At 42.2% G+C, this 24,997-nt stretch overlaps 1 protein-coding gene across 2 annotated transcripts in view; it reads left to right on the top strand.

The window, feature by feature from the left end:
• Positions 1-24,997, top strand: part of NSMCE2 (NSE2 (MMS21) homolog, SMC5-SMC6 complex SUMO ligase) — a 186,722-nt gene that overhangs the window by 75,616 nt on the left and 86,109 nt on the right. For both annotated transcript variants that reach the window (XM_043507357.1, XM_038388465.2), the window contains exon 4: positions 17,740-17,893. In XM_043507357.1, coding sequence (XP_043363292.1) covers positions 17,740-17,893 — 154 coding nt within the window. The remainder of the gene's footprint in view (positions 1-17,739; positions 17,894-24,997) is intronic.

Here is a 24,997-nt window from a genome sequence, read left to right as displayed (position 1 = left end):
CTCCAGGGGGAGGAGCTCTGTTCTCCTTGCCCAGCAGTGCTTTGGAGCTCTGCAGACTCCCGACGTCCGGAGCTCCTCATACCTTGCACTTTCTTCAAGAGTTTGAGTAATTTTCAGGATTCCCATTTCTCTTTCATTCTTCTTGCCTTTCATAGACTTTAAGTTCTGTGGACATTACAAAGCTTGCATTCCTATAATAAACAAGCTCAGTTTTTACCAATTCCTCTTCTAAAATTGTCATTAACTGTGCCCTAGATTTTAATGTCCTCTAACAGTATATAAAAATTAAACTGCTGTTTAGATTAGAGGGAGCCAAAAATGGTTAGGTTTTGAATAACATTTCAAAAAGTGTCATTTTTATTTATCCATAACCTAACAAGTTATTTGACCAATTGCCTTAATAAAATATGTGTAGTGTCTTGAAAATAACAATAAAAATACTTATAGGAAACACGTTTTTACTTAAAAGTTTTGACCAGTTCTACTTATGTGCTTTTTAAGCAGCAATAATCTATCAAAATGCAAACTGCTCAAGCACACATTATCTGCATTATAATTAAGTACTACTATTGTTAGTAAATCTTGCTTAATTACAATCGGTTACATACATTTTAGAATATTTGCTACTACCAAGATCTGCACCTGCGGCGGCTCCACCCTGGCCCGCACTCTAGGCTTCAAGGCGCACCGCAGCGGCCCTCCTACTCATCGCGGCGTAGCCCCTGTGGCTCTCATTGCCAGCGATGGCCGGGTATGGGCCCAACGCTCCAGCGCCATCCATTTTCAGGGCTAGTTGATTCGGCAGGTGAGTTGTTACACACTCCTGATCTGACTGTAGAGAGTTTAAAGGCATAATAATCAGTCATTTTTGGTTACAAAGAAAGGTAAGAAATATTAGACACTAGTCAATTTCAGGATAATTTTTAATGACGTGCAAGTGAAAAACTTTCTTCTAACTTTTCAGAAAAAAAACTTCAATCAAACTCATTTTCCCCCGATAACTATCTTAATTCAAGACTGCACTATTGTAACTCACTGTTCTATGTAAGGCTGTCAATAGAGGTCAGTCAGAAACTGGGGGGCCTGGATCAGTGTTCACATTGCACTTCCTGTCAGTACCCAGCCCAGGCCGGGGAAGCTAATGATCCAACCAGCAGACCAAATTTGGTGATGAATCCTGGTCACATTTGTGCATATGCTAAGAAGAGTCAGAAACTCCAGCATGCACAATGTGCAGCAGCTGGCTTTTTTGAGTGGGTCTAGCCATTAAAAGCACAATCCACCAGTGCTCTGCCCTCTCCTTTGGTTTGCTTCTGGGTAGAGTTCACTTTCCTGGTCCTTGTCTTTAAGGCTCTAAATGGTCTGGAACCAGGTTACTTCAGAGACAACTGTTAAGAGCTGGGTCACAGAAGCCTCCTTGGGACTGCCACCTGATGTGCTGTGACTACCTCTGAGCCCGTTTTACCTGTCAGCTTGGGACTTCACAACTCAGGCTTGTTAAGCCAGACACACTAGCCTGCTGCAAACACAGACCCAGGTCTGAACCACGTCTCCCAAAGCTGCAGGCTTTAACTGAAAACAACTTAGCAGGTACTCCTGGTGCCAGCATCCAGATACCCCAGTTCCGAATGGGATCCAAACACCAAATAAATCCATTTTACTCTATATAAAGCTTATACAGAGTAAACTCATAAACTGTCCGCCCTCTATAACACTGATAGAGAGAGATGCACAGCTGTTTGCTCTCCCAGGTATTAATTACTCTGGGTTAATTAATAAGCAAAAAGTGATTTTATTAAGTATAAAAAGTAGGCTTTAAGTGGTTCCAAGTAATAACAGACAGAACAAAGTAAGTCATCAAGCAAAATAAAGCAAAACATGCAAGTCTAAGCCTAATACATTTAGAAACTGATTACAGATGAAATCTCACCCCCAGAGATGTTCCAATAAGCCTCTTTCACAGACTGGACTCGTTCCTAGTCTGGGTCCAGCAATCATTCACAGCCCCGTAGTTACTGTCCTTTGTTCAAGTTTCTTTCAGGCATCGCTTTGGGGTGGAGAGGCCATCTCTTAAGCCAGCTGAAGACAAAATGGAGAGGCTTCCAGGACTTTTTATATTCTCTCTCTTGCGGGCAGAAACCCCTTTGTTCTTCTGTGCAAAGTCACAGCAACAAGATGGGGTTTCTAGTCAACCTGGCAAGTCACATGTCTATGAATGATTCAGCTTTTTGTAGGTTGACACTATTGTTTACATGTTAGTTTGAATGTTCCCAGGAAAGCTCAGGTGTGGATTAGCATCTCCCAAAGTCCATTGTAAGTTAAAGTGTTTCTTGATTGGGAACTTAATGAGAATAGTCCTTTCTCAAGAAGCTGACCAAATGCTTTACGATCGCTACTTAGAATCAAACAGATTGAGATACAAGTACATAGCCAATATTCATAACTTCAAATACAAAAATGATACACCCATACAGTATAATCATAACCAGCAAACTACAACCTTTCCATAGACACCCCACTTGGCCTCCTCTGTACAAGAACTGGTGCAACCATAGGACCCTGATTGCAACATTGATCTATACGGTCATAGTTCATGTCAGTAACATCACAACAACCTCTCCAGTCACAAGCTGCTGAGACAACCGCACTCATGAGGGACACTGAAGCTATCAGTGACCAGCATAAAACTTTCAAGAGCTGCAGTCAAAGCATTTTCAGTGAAGGGGCTCAGATGTAGAAAATATAATGCAGGAGTTAAGAGTGAGCCCTTAGTTTGACTGTTTTCAGAGCCCATTACATAACATGTAGTCTTATCCAAAATAATCTGAAGACTAGAGGGGAGGGGAATAAAGACAAAGCATAAGCAGCATTGGAAAAGCTGTGGAAAAGAAGGCGTTACAGATGGCAAACAGGAAACAGTGGCCAAAGACATTCGATTAAGCAAAGCTGAAGAAAACGATTTCTGGGTTTGATTGGAGCCAGACTGAAAAGTGTGATGAGAACTATAGTATCTTTGCTGACAAGCTGAGACGTTGCATTAAAGCAGCTGAAATTGAAAAGCTGAAGAAGGTGAAGGGAAGAATCTCGAATGAAGCAAAAAGCTTGTTGGAGAAGCAGAGAAACATGAAAAGGAGCTCGGATAACAATCTCTAGTACTCCATTCTGTGCAAGCTTATATGGCAAAAACTGAAGGATGATTTTGAAAACTTCCGGAAAGAAAAGCTCCTCAAAACAACTGAATCATGCAAGAGCCTCAGGACATGCAAGCGGGAATTGACACAGTATAGATTGAGCATAACAGCACTGAAGAACAAGGACGGAGAGACAGTAATCGACAGAGCAGGGATGGAGGAGGTCTGCAAGGACTTCTATACAGAACTGTTCAAATCAAGAATCAACGTCCCTCTCCCAATGTTCCAAGAGTCAGAAGAACGTGTTTCCCCCCCCTCCCCCAAGTAATCATCAGCGAAGTCTGAAGCGCACTATACCAGATGAAGAAGAGAAAAGCTCCAGGCAAAGATGGAATAATGTCAGAAATGATTTCTGCAGGAGGTGAAAACATTTGGAAGGCCCTCGCTTTAAGATTCAGTCAATATCTTGAAGGAAAAATACCATCAAGCTGGAAGGAGTTGAATACCATCTTGCTGCACAAGAAGGGTGATCAAGAAAATCTTAAGAACTACTGCCCTATATGCCTGCTCTCTCACATTTACAAGCTCTTTACAAAGGTGATAACTAACCAACTCTCGCAGAGTCTGGATGAACAACAGCCGAGAGAGCAGGTAGGGTTTCGAAGAAATTTCAGCACGATTGAGCATATATTTACTCTTAGCCCGCTCCTAGAAAGAACGAGGGAATACAAACTCCCACTGTGCATTGCTTTTGTCGACTCTGAAAAGGCCTTTGATAGCATCAAGTTTAACGCAATATTACAGGCGCTTGCAGAGCAGGGCATTAACACGCAGTACATCCGTTTGTTGAAGGAAGCGAATACTAGATGTACAACAGACATTACTCTCCTCGAAACTCCGCTCTGCATCCCAATCGAGAAAGGCGTGAAGCAAGGAGATGTGATTTCACCAAAACTATTCACCGCCTGCCTCGAAATGGTTATGAACAAGATCAACTGGAGGAGTGGTGTCAACATAAATGGAGAACGATTATCTCATTTCAGATTCGCGAATGACAACGTACTAATTGCCAAAAGCACCAACCAACCGCAGAGCATGCTACAAAGACTCGACAAGAAAAGCAGTTAAGTAGGCCTGAAAATGAACCACTGCAAAATGAAATACATGTGATCAGACGTCTTGCAAAAAGCCCGAATAATGGTAACAGGAGAAGAAATCGAAGAAGTGAAACAGTACATGTATTTGGGCCAAGAAGTTAATATGCACCAAGACCTGAAAAGCGAAGGATTCTGGCAGGATGGTGTGTGTTTAATTCCATCAAGGACATCCTCAAAGGAAAAATCAACAAGACCACATGTACAAATATCTTCAATTCAACAGTGCTGCCAGCTATGGTGTATGGCAGTGAAATGTGGGCACTGACGAAGAGAGAAGAGCAGCGGCTGTCAGTAGCTGAAAGGGCAATGGAACGAGCTATGTTGGGAATTTCCTTTCTGGATCGCATCCCAAATTAAACAATCAGAGAATGCAGTGGTGTAAAAGATATTGTCATGGAACTCAGACATAACAAGATGCAATGGGCGGGCCACACAGCACGGCTCATGGACAATAGGTGGACCTCAATCATTGCTGAGTGGTACCCGTGAGAATAGAAAAGACCACTCGGTCGGCCTCCAAGAAGATGGGAAGATGACATTGTTAAACGTTTCAGATGAACGTGGAGAAGAAAGGCAAGAGTGCAAGAAGAATGGCGGACTTGTTGTGATCGACGCAGTTTTAACGACAGCTGAAAACCGATCGATCCAGTGATAAGCAACTGAACCTAGTATAGCAAGAGTAAGGCTACTTCTAATTTAAATGTTTTGCTAATCTTAATTCTGTTTTGGCACCTAGATACTACTGTGACTGGCACCTTATAAATAACTTAGATGGGAAATATATATCAAAGGGGAAGGAGAGAAGGTATGCAATGAGTCATCTGTGTATAAATGGTATTGTCCTCCCATTAGCCAATATTATGCCTATAGGGAGATTGCAAACAATAGGGGATTGACATAAGGACCCCAGGGGACCCTGTGAAGCAAAAACAGATGATAATATCTGTGAGTATCCTATAGGATCTGTTAGAAGAAGGTCACTGGCATACAGACTGGGAAAACTACCCAGTGCACACCACACCAAGGTGAGAAGAGAAAGATCCACAGTGACAAGAAGAGCTGATAAATTGTAGAGGGTAAAAATAGAAGTGAGACCTTTGGAACATAGTCGCTAATAATTCTAGTGATGGATGTCGTGGTAGAAAATGGGAATGGAAAAGTAGGAACAATAGGTAAGGAAGAATGTGTAACATTGTATGAGACACCTGGTATAGACATATATAGTGTGTGAGGAATGCTCAAAGAGACAGTTATTCCCTAAGGCATACCCAGTGCTCCCAAGGAGGCATGAAGGAATTGAATCCTTAGTCCTGCCCATACCCTGCACCAGTCCACAGTGGGACTGGCAAGCAATGGGGAGTATGCACCCAATAAAGGTGTGTAGTCAGTCATAAGCTTGCTCCCTATGCTTGTAGGGGAGCTTGTGGAAGTGCTTTGTCCTAAAATGCCTTGTGGTGTTCCCCCTGGGCAGGGCTGGTTGGCACCGCCCCCAGTGCAGGGTTGTGCTTTAAAAGCACAGCTGAGCCTGAGTGGAGCATTGTCATCCTGATATGCATATATGTATTACCTCTTTTAGTTTGGGCTGCAAGTGTCAGTTGAGGGTGTACACATTTTAACTAATGTCAATTCAAATAAAGCATGAGTCTGTTCTTAGCAATCCTGGTGTGGCTTCCAAAGAAAACTTTAAAGGTTATGTTTGGTTTTAATGAAGAATGACAACATTAGTCACACTGCCTGTTTGGAAAGTGCAGAGAAGAAATGCTGTCAGTGATGAAGAATTGTCTTGGAACAAGAACCTCATCGGATGAAACAAAAAAGTTCAACCAAAGTGGCAAATGAAAGGGTCCTGTTGACTTTTAGTTGCAGTATAACGAGGAAAGACGGAAGAGCGATCTTTTGAATATTTAAAGCATTTTTATAGTATGTTAAAATCAATAAAGCATTAGCATAACAGTATGGACTATATTTTGCAGCTGGTATAAATCAGCATACCTTCATTTATTTCAATAGAGTTAAGTCGACATATACCAGCTTAGGATCTGGACTTCTATCCCTACATTGTGCAAAACATTTGGTTTCATTTAGTCAGCTCAACAAATGAAAGAAAATCATACAAGAGCAAACAGGTTGCTGAATCTGAAAGGTCTGATATTACTACCTTACTAAAGGTCTGATATTGCTACCTTAAGGCTTGCTTCTGTTCCCTTTAAAATCAATACCAAAACTCTCTAACTTTTTCAGTAAAAAGAAAAGGAGTACTTGTGGCACCTTAGAGACTAACAAATTTATTAGAGCATAAGCTTTCGTGAGCTACTGCTCACTTCAATGCATCCGATGAAGTGAGCTGTATAGCTCATGAAAGCTTATGCTCTAATAAATTTGTTAGTCTCTAAGGTGCCACAAGTACTCCTTTTCTTTTTGCGAATACAGACTAACACGGCTACTCTGAAAGGAGGAATAGTATCAATGAGCATTTTGTTCACCAACCCCTCCTACCTCTCATGAAGCACAATTAAATTCAAGAGCAATTTTTAAGACCATTGTTTTGTAGGATTTTTTGTTTTGGCTTGTTAATATATCCAAGAATCTTAAAGAAGCAAGCTCAAAAGAAACAATCATTTGGATGGTGCCAGAAGAGAAACCCAGTCCGACACTTTTTGTAAACAGGTAGGGATGGGGTTTTCAAAGGGAGTTAGGTGCCTGATTCTCATTGACTTACTTCCTTTCTGCACATTAGGAAACCCCACCTTTAATGCCTGTGTTTATTGCAGTTTCTTTTAATCAGGCACTGTCCCATTAGTGGCAACTATGTCCAATGCAAGTATTAAACTTTGATCCCACTTCCTTTCCTCCTTGTCTGCCTTCCATCCTTCCCAAAACAGTGCCCAAAGAGACAAGGAAGATGAAAAATGTTCACAGGAATAGACTGTATAGTTTGCCCAGATGCCCTCTGTACTAAAGACCACTTGACATGTTAAAATATGTGCAGTAGGAAAGTACAATCTACACCGTAAGCTTTTTGTCTGAGTGCTGTTCCTATTGCATAAGAATACCAAGAAAAAAGCACATTTAATCCAGTATAGTTCAAAACATAACTTGCATTTGCTCCCAAAAAATGGGCCTGAGCTGAAGAGGCACAATCTGCCTTGCTCAAAATCAGTATACACGATCCCATTTTACATCAGACAAAGGCAGGAAAGACAATGGACGAGAATTGGCTTGTACTTACACCAGTGTGAATCCAGAGTAACTCTATTGACTTCAGTGGAATTTCTCTGGATTTACACTGATGTCATTAAGAGCAGAACTTGGCCTAGCATCCTTAACATAGACCTGGTCTACCCTGGCAGAAGGAGGGGGTTGACGTAAGATGCGCCAACTTCAGCTACGCAAATAGTGTAGCTGAAGTTGCCGTAACTTAGGTCAACTTACCTAGCCATGAGGACGGCGGCAAGTCGACTGCTGCTGCTCCCCCGTCAACTCCGCTTCTGCCTCTCGCAAGCTGGAGTTCCGGAGTCAATGGGGAGCGCGTTCGGGGATCGATGTATTGCATCTAGACGAGATGTGATAAATCGATCCTTGATAGATCAGTAGTGAAGACCTGTCCTTATTTTTGAGGTTAAATATCTCCAACTGTGTGTGGAGTAGGGAAAAGTAACAACATGGACAGGTACTGAACCATTTAATTATGGGTTTAGTGGCAACCGTCAAGAACCAGACCTTTGAAATGCTACATCTGGACTTTTCTCCCCTTAGCTGTCTCCCTATCAAGGCTGCTGGGATATTGTTAACATGTGAACATTAATTTTCTGTTGTGCAGGCTCAGTATATTAAGTTGTGTGTCATAAATGTGGGTCAGCTCCTATAAATGTGCCTCTCTTGGTATTTCACAATCATTGCGGAAGGAGTTGCTCAATATGAGTCCCAACCCTGGAGCCGTCATGTAGAGAGTGTTCAATCTCCTGAGTCAGATGTGGGCCCTGGGGCCGTTTTGACTGTGACAGAGCAATGTTCAAACTAATGCAAATCCAGTTGCTCAGTGACAGTATTCTTTGAGGTTGTCCTTATGAAAGTTTCCAAGCGCTGTGTTTTATTTGTATAACAACAAACGATATGACATTAACTAAGGATTTAAAGCCACCCATTGAAGAATACTGTTTAAGTTGATCTGAAACTTAGCAGCCTGATTCAGTTACAGTGGTGACTCACTTGGAGTTGGTTCTCACATGATTCAGAAAGTATACAGATGACTCAACCAACAAATTTACTTAGCTCCCATGCTATTTCCTCGCAATGAAAAAATGCTTATCAAAAAAATAAATAAATAAAATTTGCAGCCGGAGCGTTTGACTTTGCCCTGGGGTAAAATCAATGCATATGCTGAGTGAGTGCACATTTGTAAAATATTGTTTAGCAAGTTAAGGCTGACATGACACCATGCAGTGTGAAAAAAATGGGCTGTAAACTTTATAACTTGTTTGACTGGGTAGCATTGCTAAGTAATAGAAGAACTGTCACCTAGACCTGGTGGAAGGACTGAGCAAGGCTGCCCCAACTCTGACCATTGTTAATTTATTCTGGTTTAACATTGTCTTGGCCAGGATTTTCAGAAGTGAAAAAGTGATTTGGATGCCTCAGTTTTTGGGTGCTTAACTTGAGACACTTTAAAGGACTGCATTGCATAAAATGCTGAATACCCACCTTCTGAAAATCAGGCCCCTTTGAGGTGTCTCAGTTTGGGCATCCCAAACACTGAGGAACGCAGCATTAGTTGGCACTTTTGAAACTCTTGGTTGAGCCACATAACAATACCAAACCCACTGAGGTCAGTTAGAGGTCCTGCCCAGTTGGTAGCTCTGCATGATGGTGGGCATTCATCAAGTATGGTGTCAGTCACAGAGTCAGTCTTAGAACTGCTTCCAACTTTCCCTATACCACCTGCGTGGCTGGCTGTAAAGTAAATATAGCATGAATCTTCTCTGGCAGTTCAGACTCAGCAGGAGGCACACAGGAAGTCCTTTTTCACATTGCCCCAGAAGAATATGGATACCTGGGTTTCTGCATATCTCTTAGCTTTGTGTCACTCTGTAGTAATCCTCACTTTTTTCAATAAAGTAACCAAGGATCTGGAAAATGGAGAAATTCTGCCCATCACCAGGCTTGGCCTAATACATGTCACTAAAATGATGGGTTTCAGAGTAGCAGCCACGTTAGTTTGTATTCGCAAAAAGAAAAGGAGTACTTGTGACACCTTAGAGACTAACAAATTTATTTGAGCATAAGCTTTCGTGAGCTACAGCTCACTTCATCGGATGCGTTTGGTCGCTCTGCTTTGTACATCCCAGGCACCAATGATTTCCATTAAACTTCTAAACAGTGTCTTTAAAAAAAATAAAAATCCAACTTTTATTGGGAAAAGCTCCCCAGACTAATGGGAACAAATAATAATTATCTGCTTTCTCCTTTAGGTAATTGAGGGAAAGTTTAAAGTTAACATTTGCAGATTGTTCACTCTCTGAACAGGCCTAAAATAGCGTGTGATAAAAGAACTACATTCTACCTACCACAAAAATTCCACATTGCTCTTTGCTTTGCAGTGGTTTTTAGCATATCACGTGTCCAGGACTACTTTCCTGCCTATTTTTCTCTCTGTGTCTCTCTCTCTCTTTAAAATGTAGAAGTCCCATAGGTCCATGTCCTAATCTGCTCATTGTTTATGGCTACCTTTCCGTCAGTTAACCGAAAGCAGAAAGTTGGCTTTGATCTTAAAGCACAGGACTGGCCTGCTTATTCCTGGCTCTTCCAATCTCCCTTTGCAGCCTTAGACCAGAGCATTCATCTCTTCATGCTTCAGTCTCCTTATTTGTAAAATAGGGGTGACTGTGGTTACGTGATGCTAGTTTGGGGCTCACTTCATTAATATTTGTCAAGTGCTTTGAGATGCTCAAGGGGAAGAGGCAAGGTTCGAAAAACTGAACTGGTCCACATGGGATTTCACTAGTTAGTGGCCTTTTAGATCTTGATCTCATACACTGTGCGGGCAGTTCTTAAAGCTGGCTCCATTTAAGTCAATGGCAAACTTGCATTGACTTCACTGGCACCAGGATTTGGTCTTAATCAGGTGACTTCCTTGTCCTTTGATTATGTTATTCAGGGAAGTAAAAACTGTCCACTTACTATCCGATACAATGTCTGGCACAGGCATGGTACATAAATGCATGTGCGCTAGGTCGGTGGGATATGCTGGTTTCTGGGGGCAGAACTCAACTGCCTTTCATGTGATACTCACAATAGCAAGGAGAGGGTGCATAGCAGAATACACTGCTGGGCCAAGACGCTTTGTTAAAATACAGCCAGAGAAACCAGATATGTAACATGCAGCATTGGCATATCTTGGAAACCTCACAGTAAACAAGCACTGGCCATTATAATTCATAGCAGCCATTATGCCACACCACAATTTAATCTACCAACAACAGAGTCAGGAGGTATGGTCTGTCACCAAGGGGGAGTGGGTCCGCTGGCATGTGAGTCGTACCTAGGTAGCATGCATAATCACAATTTTTTGTTACAACAGTCATCATAAAACTGCATTGTGTTTCTAAATATACATACCCAATAACAATGCTGGTACAACCTGCATGAGGGTACAGTGACAAAATCATTAACAGCCGCACAGGCCAATGTATGATTTGTGTCTTCTTCACCCAAAGCCAATGATGCATACAAATGTGGCTTTTCTCTTTTGGGGGACTATCACTGTTGCCTTTGGTACTGCTGTAAACAAGCTGTTGTAACCGACACCTCTGCTCAAATGTGTCCTGACCGTTCCCAGTCCATCATTATATGTAATTTCCAGGTTGTTTTGGAGGGTGTACTTGCCTCCACCCCCATTTCAAAATCATTTGCATCTCTCAATGCATTGACTAATGGCTCTGCAAAGTATCGCTTAGCATGCTCTTATGTAAGTATATAAGAATGGCCATACTGGGTCAGACCAAAGGCCCATCTAGCCCAGTATCCTGTCTTCTGACAGTGACCAATGCCAGGTGCTTCAGAGGGCATGAACAGAACATGCAATCATCCCATGCCATCCTGTGCCATCCCATGTCACCATTCCCAGCTTCTGGGAAACAGAGGCTAGGGACACCATCCCTGCCCATCCTGGCTAATAGCTCTTGATGGACCTATCCTCCAGTAATTTATCTAGTTCTTTTTTGAACCCTTATAGTCTTGGCCTTCACAATGTCCTCTGGCAAAGAGTTCCACAGGTTGACTGTATGTTGTGTGAAGAAATATTTCCTTTTGTTTGTTTTAAACTTTCTGCCTATTAATTTAATTTGGTGACCCGTAGTTCTTGTGTTATGAGAAGGAGTAAACAACACTTTCTTATTTACTTTCTCCACACCAGTAATGATTTTATAGACCTCTATCATATCCCCCCTTATTCATCTCTTTTCTAATCTGAAAAGTCCCAGGTTTACTAATCTCTCCTTATGCTCATCTTGGCTGACAGCAGTACTCTAAGGTCATTCACCTAACATACTTTGCATGGTTCCTGTGCAAAGTAACTTGTACCAATATTTACAAGGTGTGAATGGCTCTAGGTTTGTCTGGGGGAATTTATCTGACATGCAGCACAGACTGAGAAGCAAATACATCACAGAATGGATGTCACTTTGCCATGTCCAGTGTTCATGTAGTCCCCATTCTTCTTTTTGTCATGTTGATAGTTCTTGACACCTTACATCCCTATGAATAAAGAGTGGGTTGGGGGTACTATCGTGAGCCAGAATGTACCTAATGTGGTGTACTGCTGACACAATATATGTTGTATTGCAATCCTGTCCTCCCAAGGCGAATTGGGACTGATATCAAGGTTTATGTGCATTTGTAGTTTTGTGTGTGTCTGTATTACACCACTTTCCACCTGTTTCATGGGACAGCATAAGCATCACAAGAGAGAAACTACTTGTGCACAACAAGCTTGTTTACTTGTTATTATCAGGGCTCAGAAATCAGTTTGTCACGGAAAAACACGGAATTCGTGTTTTTACAGAGAGTCTTTAGTTTTTACATTTTGTGAACAAATGAAAACCTATACAGTAGAACCTGGTTTATCCAAGCCTCCATTATCCAGCCCTCTGTATTAACTGAACCACCAGCTGCCTGGGGCTGACCACCTGAGCCTCAGCTGCTGTTAGCCCTGGGGCGGCTGGTGGTTCAGTTAATATGGGGAGCTGGATAATGGAGGCTTGGACAAATGGGATTCAACTGTATATCGATAAAACTTTGTGTTCAACTGATACTCAAGTGATGAGAGGGATCTCCCTCCCTTTGAACATGAACCAGACTTGAATTTCACCTTTCAGATGTGTGAACTAAGTGATTGTTGATCTACACATAAAGGAATGTCCTTTTGATGTCTGTCTAATCTTGCTCTCTAGGTGTCAGCCACTAATCACGGGCAGTCTGACCTAGTGTTTTGAGCAAAGAGTCCATCCTACCAGTTAGAGCTAAATCCACATGAGGGAAGTCCAGGAGCAAAGTCAGGGTTGTCAGAATCAAAGCCTAAGCTGAAGGTGTGATCGGCGTCACAGCCAGAAAGTGTAGCAGAGGGCCAGAGCTGGGTGTCAGAAACCAAAGCCTAAGCCAAACAGTTAACTGGAGTTGCCGTCAGAAGGTGGATCCGAGGGTCTAAGCCAGGAGTCAGAAATCAGGAAGAAACTGGGAGCTAGACCCAGGCGTGGGACCAAGCACAGCTGCAGGCTAGAAATGCATTGAGCAAACACTGGACTGCTGCTGCTACTGAGCTGAGGTATCAGCCTGCAGACTCCTTCAGTCAGGTGATGTAGTCAATCAGACAGCTTCTGTCAGGGCCTGCCACACTCATTAAGTTGCCAGGAGAGGGATTCTGCTGCAGGCAAAGCCCCTGATATTAGGTTTAGATATTATGCGTGTTATCTGAGCACCTGTCATTTTCCAACCGTATATGTCCTGCTAGTAAGGTGATTTTAGGCCACAGCACGAATTACTGTATCTCAGTCATGAAATGACTCTTGGGAGTGGAATTATATTGTTGCTTTTGAAGATCTCTAGAATTGCTCACGTTCTCTTTAGAAAGTAGTTGCTTAGTTCTTGCTGTTTTGCTAGATTTACCAGAGTGTGGTTTTGTTGTCACCAGGTGAGGGAATTGAGCTATTGGCCTTTGGTTGATACAGATGATAAAGGTGTTGTACCAGGGGCACTGGAACAGGAGGGCCAGGAAGCTATAGGCTCCCACTTTTTACCAGCTATAAGGGCGAACGGTGGTGGGGCGGAGAGGAGTGAGCAGGGGGAAGGGTGTTGGGGGTGATGTGAGGGCCGGAGCATGGGGAGAAGGGGTGGTGTGGGGGTGGGGCCTTGGGGGAAGGGGCGGGATGAAGGTGGGACTCAGGAAGAAGGGGTAACGGGGCGGGGCCACAGTTTGAGTGCCTGTGGCCCCACCTATTTTTAGGGACCTTCTGCGGCTCCTGTGTTGTATACATGCTAATTCTGCAGTCATTTACCTCGGTCAGCTGTAAGGTCCATGCTTGCTGGAAGTTATCAAAATGCAATCTCTTAGATAACAAACACCAATCCTCGGTAATGTAATGATTCAAGTTCTGGCCCTTGGTTTCTGTGGTTTTCTTGCTCACATGAATGTCATGCCCTTGTTGAATACCATGTCTGAAGTGCTTCCACTGCTGGAAGTTGGGGGTGGGAGAGGCTATCGTCCCGTACGGTGAGATGGGTACTGTTATAACATCATGACTGCATTTGACCATGCCACACATCTCACTTATGGTTCTGGTGTATTGTTTAAGGACAATAGGCTGACAGTGCCCTGAGCATAGAGCTGTGCTCTCGACTCACCTGAGTCACAAACAGAGCAGAAAGCGAATAGCATGGTCCTCAGTGCCTTACCTCTGACTCTTTTTTTTTTTTTCCTGTGATAACTGCATCAGTGTGCGTGGTGAGCTCCTGTTCACTTGTGGGACGATCTGTAGAGAGGGACAAGTGCTTGTGTAGAGTGGCTGCATTGTCTCTGTGGCACATAGCTGTCTGAAGCTTTATTCTTTGCTCCTTGCGTGAGCCTCAGCAACTTTGGGATCACAAATGTGGTCACGGCTTGTGGTCTACATGACTGTATCTAGCAGAAGCAGCTGCTGTTACATAAGTTATTTAGTCAATGTGCTATCGTTATTGCTAGGGTTTGGGTCCTAGTGATTGACTGCTCTTAGGATATGACTCAGGGGTGCAGGCATACATCCATTAGTTACATATCAAGCAATGAGAGTGACAGCAGTCTGGTGAAGTTGCTGTAGAGAGGCGTATATGTGAAGCATACACTGTCTGAATAGAGTGTCCTATTGTACTGGTTTTTACATGTGTTTCAGCTTGGTAACTGTTTTCTTATGCTTACAGTTTCTGAAGGCTGTGATTTTTGCAACTGAGTGCAGAACAATGATGTTTTCTGTTGTGACTGAGCCTCTCCTGGAGCAATTTGCCGGGCTGAGTCCTAAATTTGTCCGTTAATGCAGCACTTGCATACTGCCGATTAGCACTGCTTGCCCTGGGCATGGGATGGCTATTTCCAGTTGGCTACTTTGCCTCAAAAAGCAGGTGCTAGGAGTACAGTCACCTGCTGCTTGGCTGTTCTGTAACTATCTGTGAGCCCTGCTGCTGACCATTGGTCTAATGTTGGTTTTTCCAGCCTTCTTCATATCCCACAGTCTGTGTCCTGCCTGTGGGTGTGGTCACTATGCTCTCTTGGGGTATGTCTACAGAGGAATAAAAAGCCTGCGGCATGGCCCAGATCTGCTGACTTAGGCTTGCGGGGCTAGGGCTGCGGGACTAAAAGTTGCAGTGTAGATGTTCAGGCTTGGGCTGGAGCCTGAGCTCTGAGACCCTCCACCCCTGCAGGGACCTAGAGCTCCGGTCCCAGCCCAAGCCTCGCAAACCTGAGTCACCTGACCTGGGCCAGAAGTGGGTTTTTTAGCCCTGTGTAGACATACCCTGGGTAGTTATTGTGGCTGACCACCAAGTAGAACTGTTGTCATGCCTTTCTTGCAGCAAGTATTTTCTGGCTTTAAGACTACATGGTTTTCTATTATTTCTCTGGTCCAGTGTCATGAGAGGCAACCTGCACCTCCCTGCGGTCTCTGCCAAATGGGCTTTGCCCTTGACAGGCCTGCTATTTCGATGGATAAATTTGCCCTGCCTTCATGGACGGCTGAGTTTCTCTGGGCCTCTGTAGCCTTTTGAATATTCTCGCACAACCTGCTTCCACACAAGAGCCTGCTGCTGCACAGACATGGCTTCTTCAGCTCTCGAAATTGAGTATTACATCTGGGGCTGCCAGGTGTCCAGTTTTTGACTGGAACACCTGGTCGAAAGGGACCCTGGCAGCTACAGTCAGCACCACTGACTGGGCTATTAAAAGTTTAGTCGGCAGCGCAGTGGGGTGAAGGCAGGTTCTATGCTTGCCCTGCCTCCGCGCAGCTCCCAGAAGCGACCAGGAACCGTGGCCAACGGGAGATGTGGAGGTGTCACCTGCGGGTGCGGGCAGTGCACACCACGCAGAGCTGTCTGGTCACGCCTCTACCTAGGGGCCGGACATGGCGGCCGCTTCCCAGGGCTGCGTGTAGCCAGGGAAGGCAGGAAGCCTGCCTTAGCCCCACTGCACTGCCAACTGGGAGCCACCTGCGATAAGCATTGCCCGGTTGGAGCCCGCACCCCAACCCCTTCCCCCAGCCCATAACCTGAACCCTTCATTTTTGGCTCCACCCCAGAGCCCACATCCTCCCCCCCGCATCCTAACCCCCTGCCCCAGCCCAGTGAAAGTGAGTGAGGGGGGAGCAAGCAATGGAGGGAGGCGGACTGGAGTAAGTGAAGGGTAGGGCCTTGGAGAAGGGGTGGGGCAGGGCCTCGGGGAAGGGATGGGGCAGGGGGCGGGGCAAGGGTGTTCGATTTTGTGCAGTTAGGAAGTTGGCAACCCTCATTACACCGGGGGTCTCTAGCCTCTTTGTACCTCTTGGAACCAGTAGGGGATATGGTATACGCTTCACCTGGCTGATGCACCAAGTAACCTTCCTTGACCGGCCTCTGTTTTCTCTTTTGCAGCTCTACTGAATGCATGGGAGTATGGTTAGGTCTAGCATGGGAGGTAGAATAAGGTTGGCTCAAGTGAAATGTTGTGTCTCTCCCTTCCTCTTTCAGATATGCAACCTTTTGGTCTGTCTATCCCCGTTTACGATTGGCTGGCGGCAATAATCACATGGCACAGTGTTAAAAAAATGAAAGAAAAAAAATCTGTCTCTTTTTTGGATTCTCAAAATGCTTTTCCTATGGTTGGGACAGGGTGCCTCTCACTCATCATACAGTGAATGCCCTCACTTGCAGCCTCCAAAATTCTCTTCTTCCATCATGCCCACATGCAAATACTCTGACGGGTAAGGATCAAAACTCTTCACCAGCCAGTAAAGCACATTGCTCACTGTTGGTGATATGCAAATAGATAAGCTGTGTTTCCTTATATATTAGCTTTTTGTATTATTTTGTTTGGTACTGTGCTCATTCATGGATATAGATTGTAAGTGCCTCATCAGAGCTGGTTGGAAAATGAGAGGAAAACATATGCAAAAATGTTCATGAAATTTCAGCTCAATTTTTTGTAGAAATTTCATTGTTTGTGAAATTTTCCAGCCAGCTCTTTAGGGCAGGGACTTACTGGTTGGCAAACTTCACATATCTTAAGTCTGGCCTAGTGGATAGAACACTGGATTGGAGCTCAGGAGACCCGGGTTCCATTCCTGCTTCTGGCTTACTCAGAGACCTTGGGGACATCCCTTCACCTCTGTTTCTCAGATTCTCAATCTGTAAAATGGTTATGATGGCATTTACCACATTTGTAAAGTTCTATATAAGAGCTAGATGATAATAGTAGTAAGGTGCCTATGCAGTAGGGTGACCAGATGTCCTGATTTTATAGGGACAGTCTCAATTTTGGGGTCTTTTTCTTATATAGGTTCCTATTACCCTCCACCCCGGTCCCAATTTTTCATACTTGCTGTCTGGTCACCCTCGTATGCATGCAACATTACCCTGGATGCCATTAAAATCTTTACACTCAGGGTTGTTAACTGCATACCTCATACTACAATTTTTCTCTATTCTGAGTAGAGAGAAGACTGCCTGTACAGCAGCACAGGTAAATGTGTCTGTGCATTAATTGTCTAGATTTTAAGGATGACCACTGGATATATAAATAATTGCCATGGGGTTATGGTTCCAGATTGTTATAGCCTTTGATTTGGTGGGATACTGGAGAAGATCTCGTTAGATTCATATTATTGCACCTACTCTCTTTGCTTTGGGTTGGGGGACTATATTATAGTGAGTAACAAAGTTGCATTTATTTTTCTTTGCAGATAAAACAAGACAAACAAGAAAATATACCAGATCTAAAAGATTTAGTAAAAAAAAAATTCACTGCATTGGAAAGCAAAAACGATGACTCAGATTTGCAAAGAAATGAAAAATATATACATTTTATGGAACAGCTTAAAAGAATGAGAAAACAGTGTAAGTCTTCATTTTTTAAAATAATGGTTTCCTGGAAATACAATGTGGTTCTATATACATATCATATGTTGGTTTATTACTAAAATGTTTTAAAATACAAACCAGCCAAACAGAGTTCAAATATTTACATGCATTCCTCATACAGGATTTATTTAAATTTATCATTCACATAGTTAAGTAAACAGCCCAGTAAGTAACAACCTTATTATTTTATTTAATCTGTCATAGTACTTGTCTTATTTACATACATATGCAATGCAAAGCTTCTTTTACATCCCTTTTTTCTGTTTGAAGGTGGGTTTTTCTTTTAAAGATACTCTTTTCTCTGAATTGGTAGGATCTCCAAAAAGGAGATCCTAGGTAAGCTGTTTTCATTTGTTGTTTTAACAAATTGCCCCTATTTCACAACTTAGGATATGTTGCAACCCTAAAGAGACCTTTGCTTTAATCGTAGAACTATATTGCTGGAAAATGCTTACTGTGTGTGTTCTCAGGTTTACTGCTTCTACACACGCACTGTATAACTGCGTAGCTTAATAAAATCTGTCTGGCTTAATTCATGTTGATTGAGCAAGTGATAAAATTGTAAATTATTGCGCTCGAGCTGTCGGAGAAGTTAGGAAGTTAGCAGTTCTGATGTTTATACAAGACAACAAAATTGTGTTTGTTTTTTTTATTGCACAGTGACTGTAATAGCTATTAAAAAATCATTCTGAGCAGCCATGCTGGGAAAATTCATGGGTCCTAAAATCATATGTAAAAAGAAAAGGAGTACTTGTGGCACCTTAGAGACTAACAAATTTATTAGAGCATAAGCTTTCGTGAGCTACAGCTCACTTCATCGGATGCATCGGAGCTGTAGCTCACGAAAGCTTATGCTCTAATAAATTTGTTAGTCTCTAAGGTGCCACAAGTACTCCTTTTCTTTTTGCGAATACAGACTAACACGGCTGCTACTCAAAAATCATATGTATCATTCTCACCCTGTCCAATCATGATTACACTTTAGAATCATATTGTTTCGCTTTCCATCCCTTGACCCCTGTCCCTGGGTCGTTCTCCCACAATACATACACACTTGGATTTCAACATAAGCTGATAGCTCATGTATTGCGGGAATCATAGATTAGTGATTTACACAAGTGGAAGCTGAGAAGCTGGGGGCTTTCATAAAGCATTGTTTTTCAACTTGCAGTCCCGGTCACTGATCCAAAGCCCATTGAACTCAGTGGAAAGATTCTCCTATTGACTTCTATGGGCTTTGGATCAGTCCCCTAGAAAGACTCATGGAGTGAGAGGATGACGATATTGAATTTTAGGTCTGATCCCTCAAGACTTGTCAGAAGTGGAGATGAATGCTGTGCATTATTTGAAAATTGAGACCCCAAGTTCTCCAGTGGTGTGTGGTGTTTGTTTCCCATCCTTATGGTTTAGAAGATATTGGGCTTCAGAACGATCATTGGTCTATCAGTCTAACTGTGATCTTGGGACTGAATATAGCAAGATGCAGAACATAACCAGTGTAACCTTCAGTTCCTGCATAATCATCAAATTATTGCTGCCCCGCCATTATGTTGTAATTCCAGATTTCCAGGTGTTTGTAATTCAGAAACTAAGAGCTTGATAATAGAAACTGGATTTTTTTCCCACCCTGTAATTGGCTGTAGATTGCCTGCCTAAATATATTTTATCTATGGCCAAGTGACCAAGTATTAATCAGTAGATTTGTTAAACATCACCCAAATTAATCAAGCATAATAGGAATGACTGTTTTTTTCATAGGAGGGGAATATTTTATTGTTGCCTGAAACCCAGTTGATGTTTCTCTTAATAGCCATTAGGATTTTTGTTTTGGTTGTTCACTGAAGACAAATTAAGAGAGTGCCAGCAGATGGTGATGTTGGATGGACCAGTGTGCTCTGTACGTGGACTATTGATCAGTTGTGGCAGTTTGGGAGCAGTCGCACACATGTTGGGTTTTGATCCGGAGTTCCATCATGTTTGAGCCTATCACAATGCTTAGAATAATCTGAAAGGTTGAACGGAAAAACATTAGATGAACTTTACAGGCAAACTTGAGTACACTCTAATGATCCTACATTAAAATAAAGACACTGGAACCTCTCTCTTGCGCTCTCTCTCACTCTGTGTTATCAAAAGGAAAACTAAATGCCTCTTTATGGCTGAGAATATAAGTGTATCAGAGATGGGAAATGCAAGTTATACTCCACAAAGAACCACAACTCTGCTGCCTTGTGCACCTGTCCATACCATGCAAATATCCATGCCATCTCTTGTTCATGAATACCCTCCCTGAAATGGACTGTAAAGCTAATATTCCTTCTTGCTTCCATGTTTCCTTAAGAACCACTTTTGCCATAAAGCCTACAGGACGTGCCAAATGATAATGGTTAGGTAGAGAGCCAGCAGGGATTGTTCATATTCAATTGATGTATAGAATTTATATAATTTAATTGAATAATGATTTGGAACCATCAAACTGTGCACTAGCTAATCGTGTAGCCATGCGATCTTATTGCTGATACCCTTGTCCTTCACCTTCCTTCTCTCCTATTGTTTGTTACCCTCACATGTCACTTGTCTTAACCCCCCCCCCCCAAAAAAAAAACCCCTGAATCTGCAAGCACATGAGTTGAACTCATTGAGACTACTCATGTGCTTAAAGTTAGGCACATGTCTAGATTTTTGTAGGCTCAGAGGCTAAGAACATAAACTCTTTGGGGCAGAGACTGTGTTTGCCTATGTGTTTGTACAGTATCTAGCACAATCAGGTCTTGATCCTGATAGGAGCCTCTGGGCACAACTGGACTATAATCAGTAAATATTAATAGTATTCTAAAATGTAAGATTGGACCTATAGAATAGTGTCAGAATCTACCTAAGTGCAGGTACCTGTGCACTGGGATCTAAGCCAGTGTGTCTAGAGAAGGAATGAGCACAGGGATGGGAGTCAAGAAGTTCTGAGTTATAATCCCAGCTCTGTTGCTGATTTGGGGCCTAATTCAAAAATCACTGAGGTAAGTGGCAACACTCCCATTGATTTCAATAGGGCATTAGATCAGGCCCATTGAGCACCGTGGATATACTAAGTATTGTTGTTAGAATTCTTTGAGGGGGTCAACAAGCATGTGAACATGAGGGATCCAGTGGATATACTGTACTTAGATTTTCAGAAAGCCTTTGCCAAGGTCCCTAACTAAAGGCTCTTAAGCAAAGTAAGCTGTCATGGGATAAGAGGGAAGGTCTTCTCATGTAATTAAAAGATAGGAAATAAAGGGTAGGAATAAATAGTCAGTTTTCAGAATGGAGAGAGGTATTTCTTCACACAATGCACATTCAACCTGTGGAACTCTTTGCCAGAGGATGTTGTGAAGGCCAAGACTATAACAGGGTTCAAAAAAGAACTAGATAAATTCATTGAGGATAAGCCCAATGGCTATTAGCCAGGATGGGCAGGGATGGTGTCCCTAGCCTCTGTTTGCCAGAAGCTGGGAATGATCAATGGGGAGAATGGATCACTTGATGATTACCTGCCTGTTCATTTCCTCTTGGGCACCTGGCATTGGCCACTGTCGGAAGACAGGATACTGGGCTAGATGGACCTTTGGTCTGACCCAGTATGGCCATTCTTATGCTCTTATGTTAATTTAGCTACAAAATAGAAGATCTGGTGAATTCTCTCTTGTTCTAAGGTATGATCTGATATTGAATCTGTAGTACCATGTGTAAGTATTCTTCAACATGTACTTGTAATATAAATGACTACAAATGACTTTGCATTTGCAAAAGGGTAGTGTTAAGGTTGTAAATGCATCCTGAACTGCAGCTTCACTGCTGATTGCTTAGCCATGCAATTCGTTCAACACTTTCAATAAAGCTTTTGGTATGGAATTTCCTGGATTATAAAAAAGGAAGAAAGCAAGAAAAGTATAAAAAGTAGATAATTTCTGTTGGGTTTTCAAAAACTCCAGAACTATTTGACTAGGCACTACTGGACCATGATGTACCATGCACTTCAGAAAATTCTGCAAGAAAGAGACCCTTTCCTGTGAACCTTTGGAGCTTGTCAGATGGGTAAAGTGCAATAAACCCTTCACAGCAGCAGAGGTGACAGGGTGCCTCAGAGCAGGGTTCTGTACTGCATATCTTTCAGTCTGCAGGTACTCTCCCTCAACCCCTTGTTCAGCACTGTGCAGCTAAGTTAGGCATGCATGACCAGGTGCACAATGATGCATTCCTTAGCTGCACATTGCATAAACTTAGTGAAAAACACTGCAAAATAAACTGTGCATGCATTACAAGTGATTTTCAAAGATGCCTAAGTCCCTTTTTCAAAATTGACTTAGATTCTTAAGAGAGTCAAAGGTAGATATGTACCATCTTCTGTTGGTTTAAGGAACAAACTTTTGAGCTACACACAGCTCTTCCTCGGGTCCCTTAGATTCTTAAGTCACACAATCATGACTTAGTCTCCTAAGTCACTTAGGCACTTTTGAAAAAAGCACCTGAAGTTAAATCCAAACCAATTGTAACTGGAGCACTGCTAAGCACTTCCATCACTGAAGACTATTTCAGACTTTCTACTCTTAGCTGCTAGGGTTGTCGAACAGTTTAAAAAGAAAATGCAATTATTTCTTTTATTATGGCAAAATTACATTTTTTACCATTTCCCCCCTCTCAAAAATGGCTGAGTTGTCAGTGTTCAAATGTTTAAAAGAAATCACTTTTGGACACAGATGAATTGTGGAAAATGTAATAAAGTGTGGAAATTTCAGGAGGTTCTAAATGACTGCAAATGGGGTTAGAAAGGAAACTGCTCTACAGCCTTAACTATAGATATGACTCCCACTATAATGCATACGGGTCTCGATTCTTCAAAGTGCTGAGTGAGTGATCTGTCCCTGATTCAGTGAAATACTTAAGCACATGTTTAACTTTAAGCACACGAGTAGACACCTTGAAATAAATGGAATTACACATGTGCTTAAATGTTTTGCTTGCTTGTGATGAGAGCTCAGCCCCTGGCAGGATTGAGCCCAAGGAAACTAAGTCATGGTTAAAGTCTCTAAGGTGCCACAAGTACTCCTTTTCTTTTTGGAATCATAACTTTGCATTTTGTGTCTCTTGTATGTTGTTGAAATCTCAACTACTATATAATATTGCACTAAAGTAGCCTTTTCATTTGATGCCAATGTTCATCAAAGGCACTCTCTGGAATGCTATATGAGATTTTATCAGCCTTTAAGGAAGATAAAAATGAAGACCTTATTTAATTAAGAGTGTTAATTTAATTCTGATAGTTCCTAGAAGGGCTAATCAGGAGGTACAATCTCTATCTCTGTGACCTATGTTACTCATGTTGTTAACTTTTATCATTCTAAGGTTATTTAGTATCCCATTTAATGTTCAAAAGATGCCAAGTTTCATAGGTGTTTATAGTAGCTGGTAGCATGCACTTTGGAATTCTAGCCACTACATTTCACGCACGGACAAAACAAAAACAAAATTTCCGTACTCATTTTGTAGAAAACATTAAGACTGAAATGAATGACAAAATACTGCTGGGTCTGCCAGCCAGTTTAAGGAGTGCATTTGGAAGGATGGGAGAGATAAAATGTTGTTGATAGGGTAACACATCATTTTTAGATGCACTATTGGTTTTGGCATTCTTTTCTCCTAGCAAAATAAGCAATGGGATATAGTTTGGAATGTAGCAACATAGCATTTGTAATGAACCTCCCTGCCCTCTCCACAGGCAGAAATCTGCTTCGGAAGCTTTGGAAGGAAAGAGTTGATAGCAGAATTGACATTTTGCTAAGATAGATTCATGGCCAATATAAACAAGGAGGTATTTTCAAAAGATACAGTTTTAATTGTAGCTGTTCAAATAAGGATGCCAAAGAATCAAGTTGTCTGATGTTTTTATTTCCAAATCATACATTTAGCAGGATTTGTAATTTAGAATTTTTTCTTTTAAATTCAATTTTGGATAGTAAAAAAATGCTATGTAAGGAACTCCCTTTAGATTAATAAAACAGGAAGTAAATGGATTTGCCTCTGATATGATAAGGAAACAAGCACTAACACAATATACTGCAGATTGACAAGTATCATCTAAATAATCCTCACAACACTCTAGTGGGGTAGGTAGATAACTATTATTATCTCAATTTAGCCGATGAGAGACTTGAGGCACATGGGTGAAGCTACTTGCCCAAAGCCATACAACAACTCACTGGCAGACCTGGGATTGCATTTTGGCAGTTCTTAACTTCCAGATCTGTGTTTATTTCTCTTCTCTTTAGTCTCAGCCATCTTGGCATTAAAGCAGTTCAAAAAGAAGGTTGCAATCTTTTTTTTAAAAAAAATATTTTTGTTCTTATAATTATAATAGGGAAAGTATAATTTTAATTAATTACATGGAGACCAATTATGGGAAGTTTCAGCTTAAAAGGTGAAATTTATAAGTGATTAAAAAAAGGGCTTAGAATGGATACTGCTATGACAGTCAGTGCTGAACATGACCTGAGGTTTTGGTCTCAGTAAAATTCCGAGTGGCAGGTCATCATAATATATCAAAAAGAGAAAGAATGGTTTAGTGGTTAGAGAGCTAGCCTGGGACCCGAGACACCCAAGTTCAATTGCTTGCTCTGCCACAGACCTCCTGTATGACTTTGGGTAAGTCATTTAGTCTTTCAGTGCCTCAGTTCCCCATCTGTAAAATGGGGATAATAGTACTTCTTACCTCACAGGGTTGTTGTTAGGGTAAACACATTAAAGATTATGAGATGCTCAGATACTACAGTAACGGGAGCCATGGAGGTATCCAAGATAGATGCCTGAATCACAAAATTACCATCATAGTTGGCAATCTCAGCTGAAAGGCCAAAGACAGAATGAACTATGGACTCTGAACTCTCCTGCCACCCTCTGAGGTGGTCCTTCCAGGTCACAGCTGAAGTACATTGGCGGGATACCTCAGGAAAGCAAGCAGTGAGTTTACCCATACACTACATACTTGGTGGATTAACAGAAAACTTCAGTCTCAGGGTTGTCAGACTGGCACTGAATACATATGAAGAG

This window comes from Dermochelys coriacea, chromosome 2 (assembly GCF_009764565.3).
Source record: "Dermochelys coriacea isolate rDerCor1 chromosome 2, rDerCor1.pri.v4, whole genome shotgun sequence".
In the NCBI taxonomy this organism is placed as follows: Eukaryota; Metazoa; Chordata; order Testudines; family Dermochelyidae; genus Dermochelys; species Dermochelys coriacea.
This window is presented reverse-complemented; position numbering and strand designations above follow the sequence as displayed.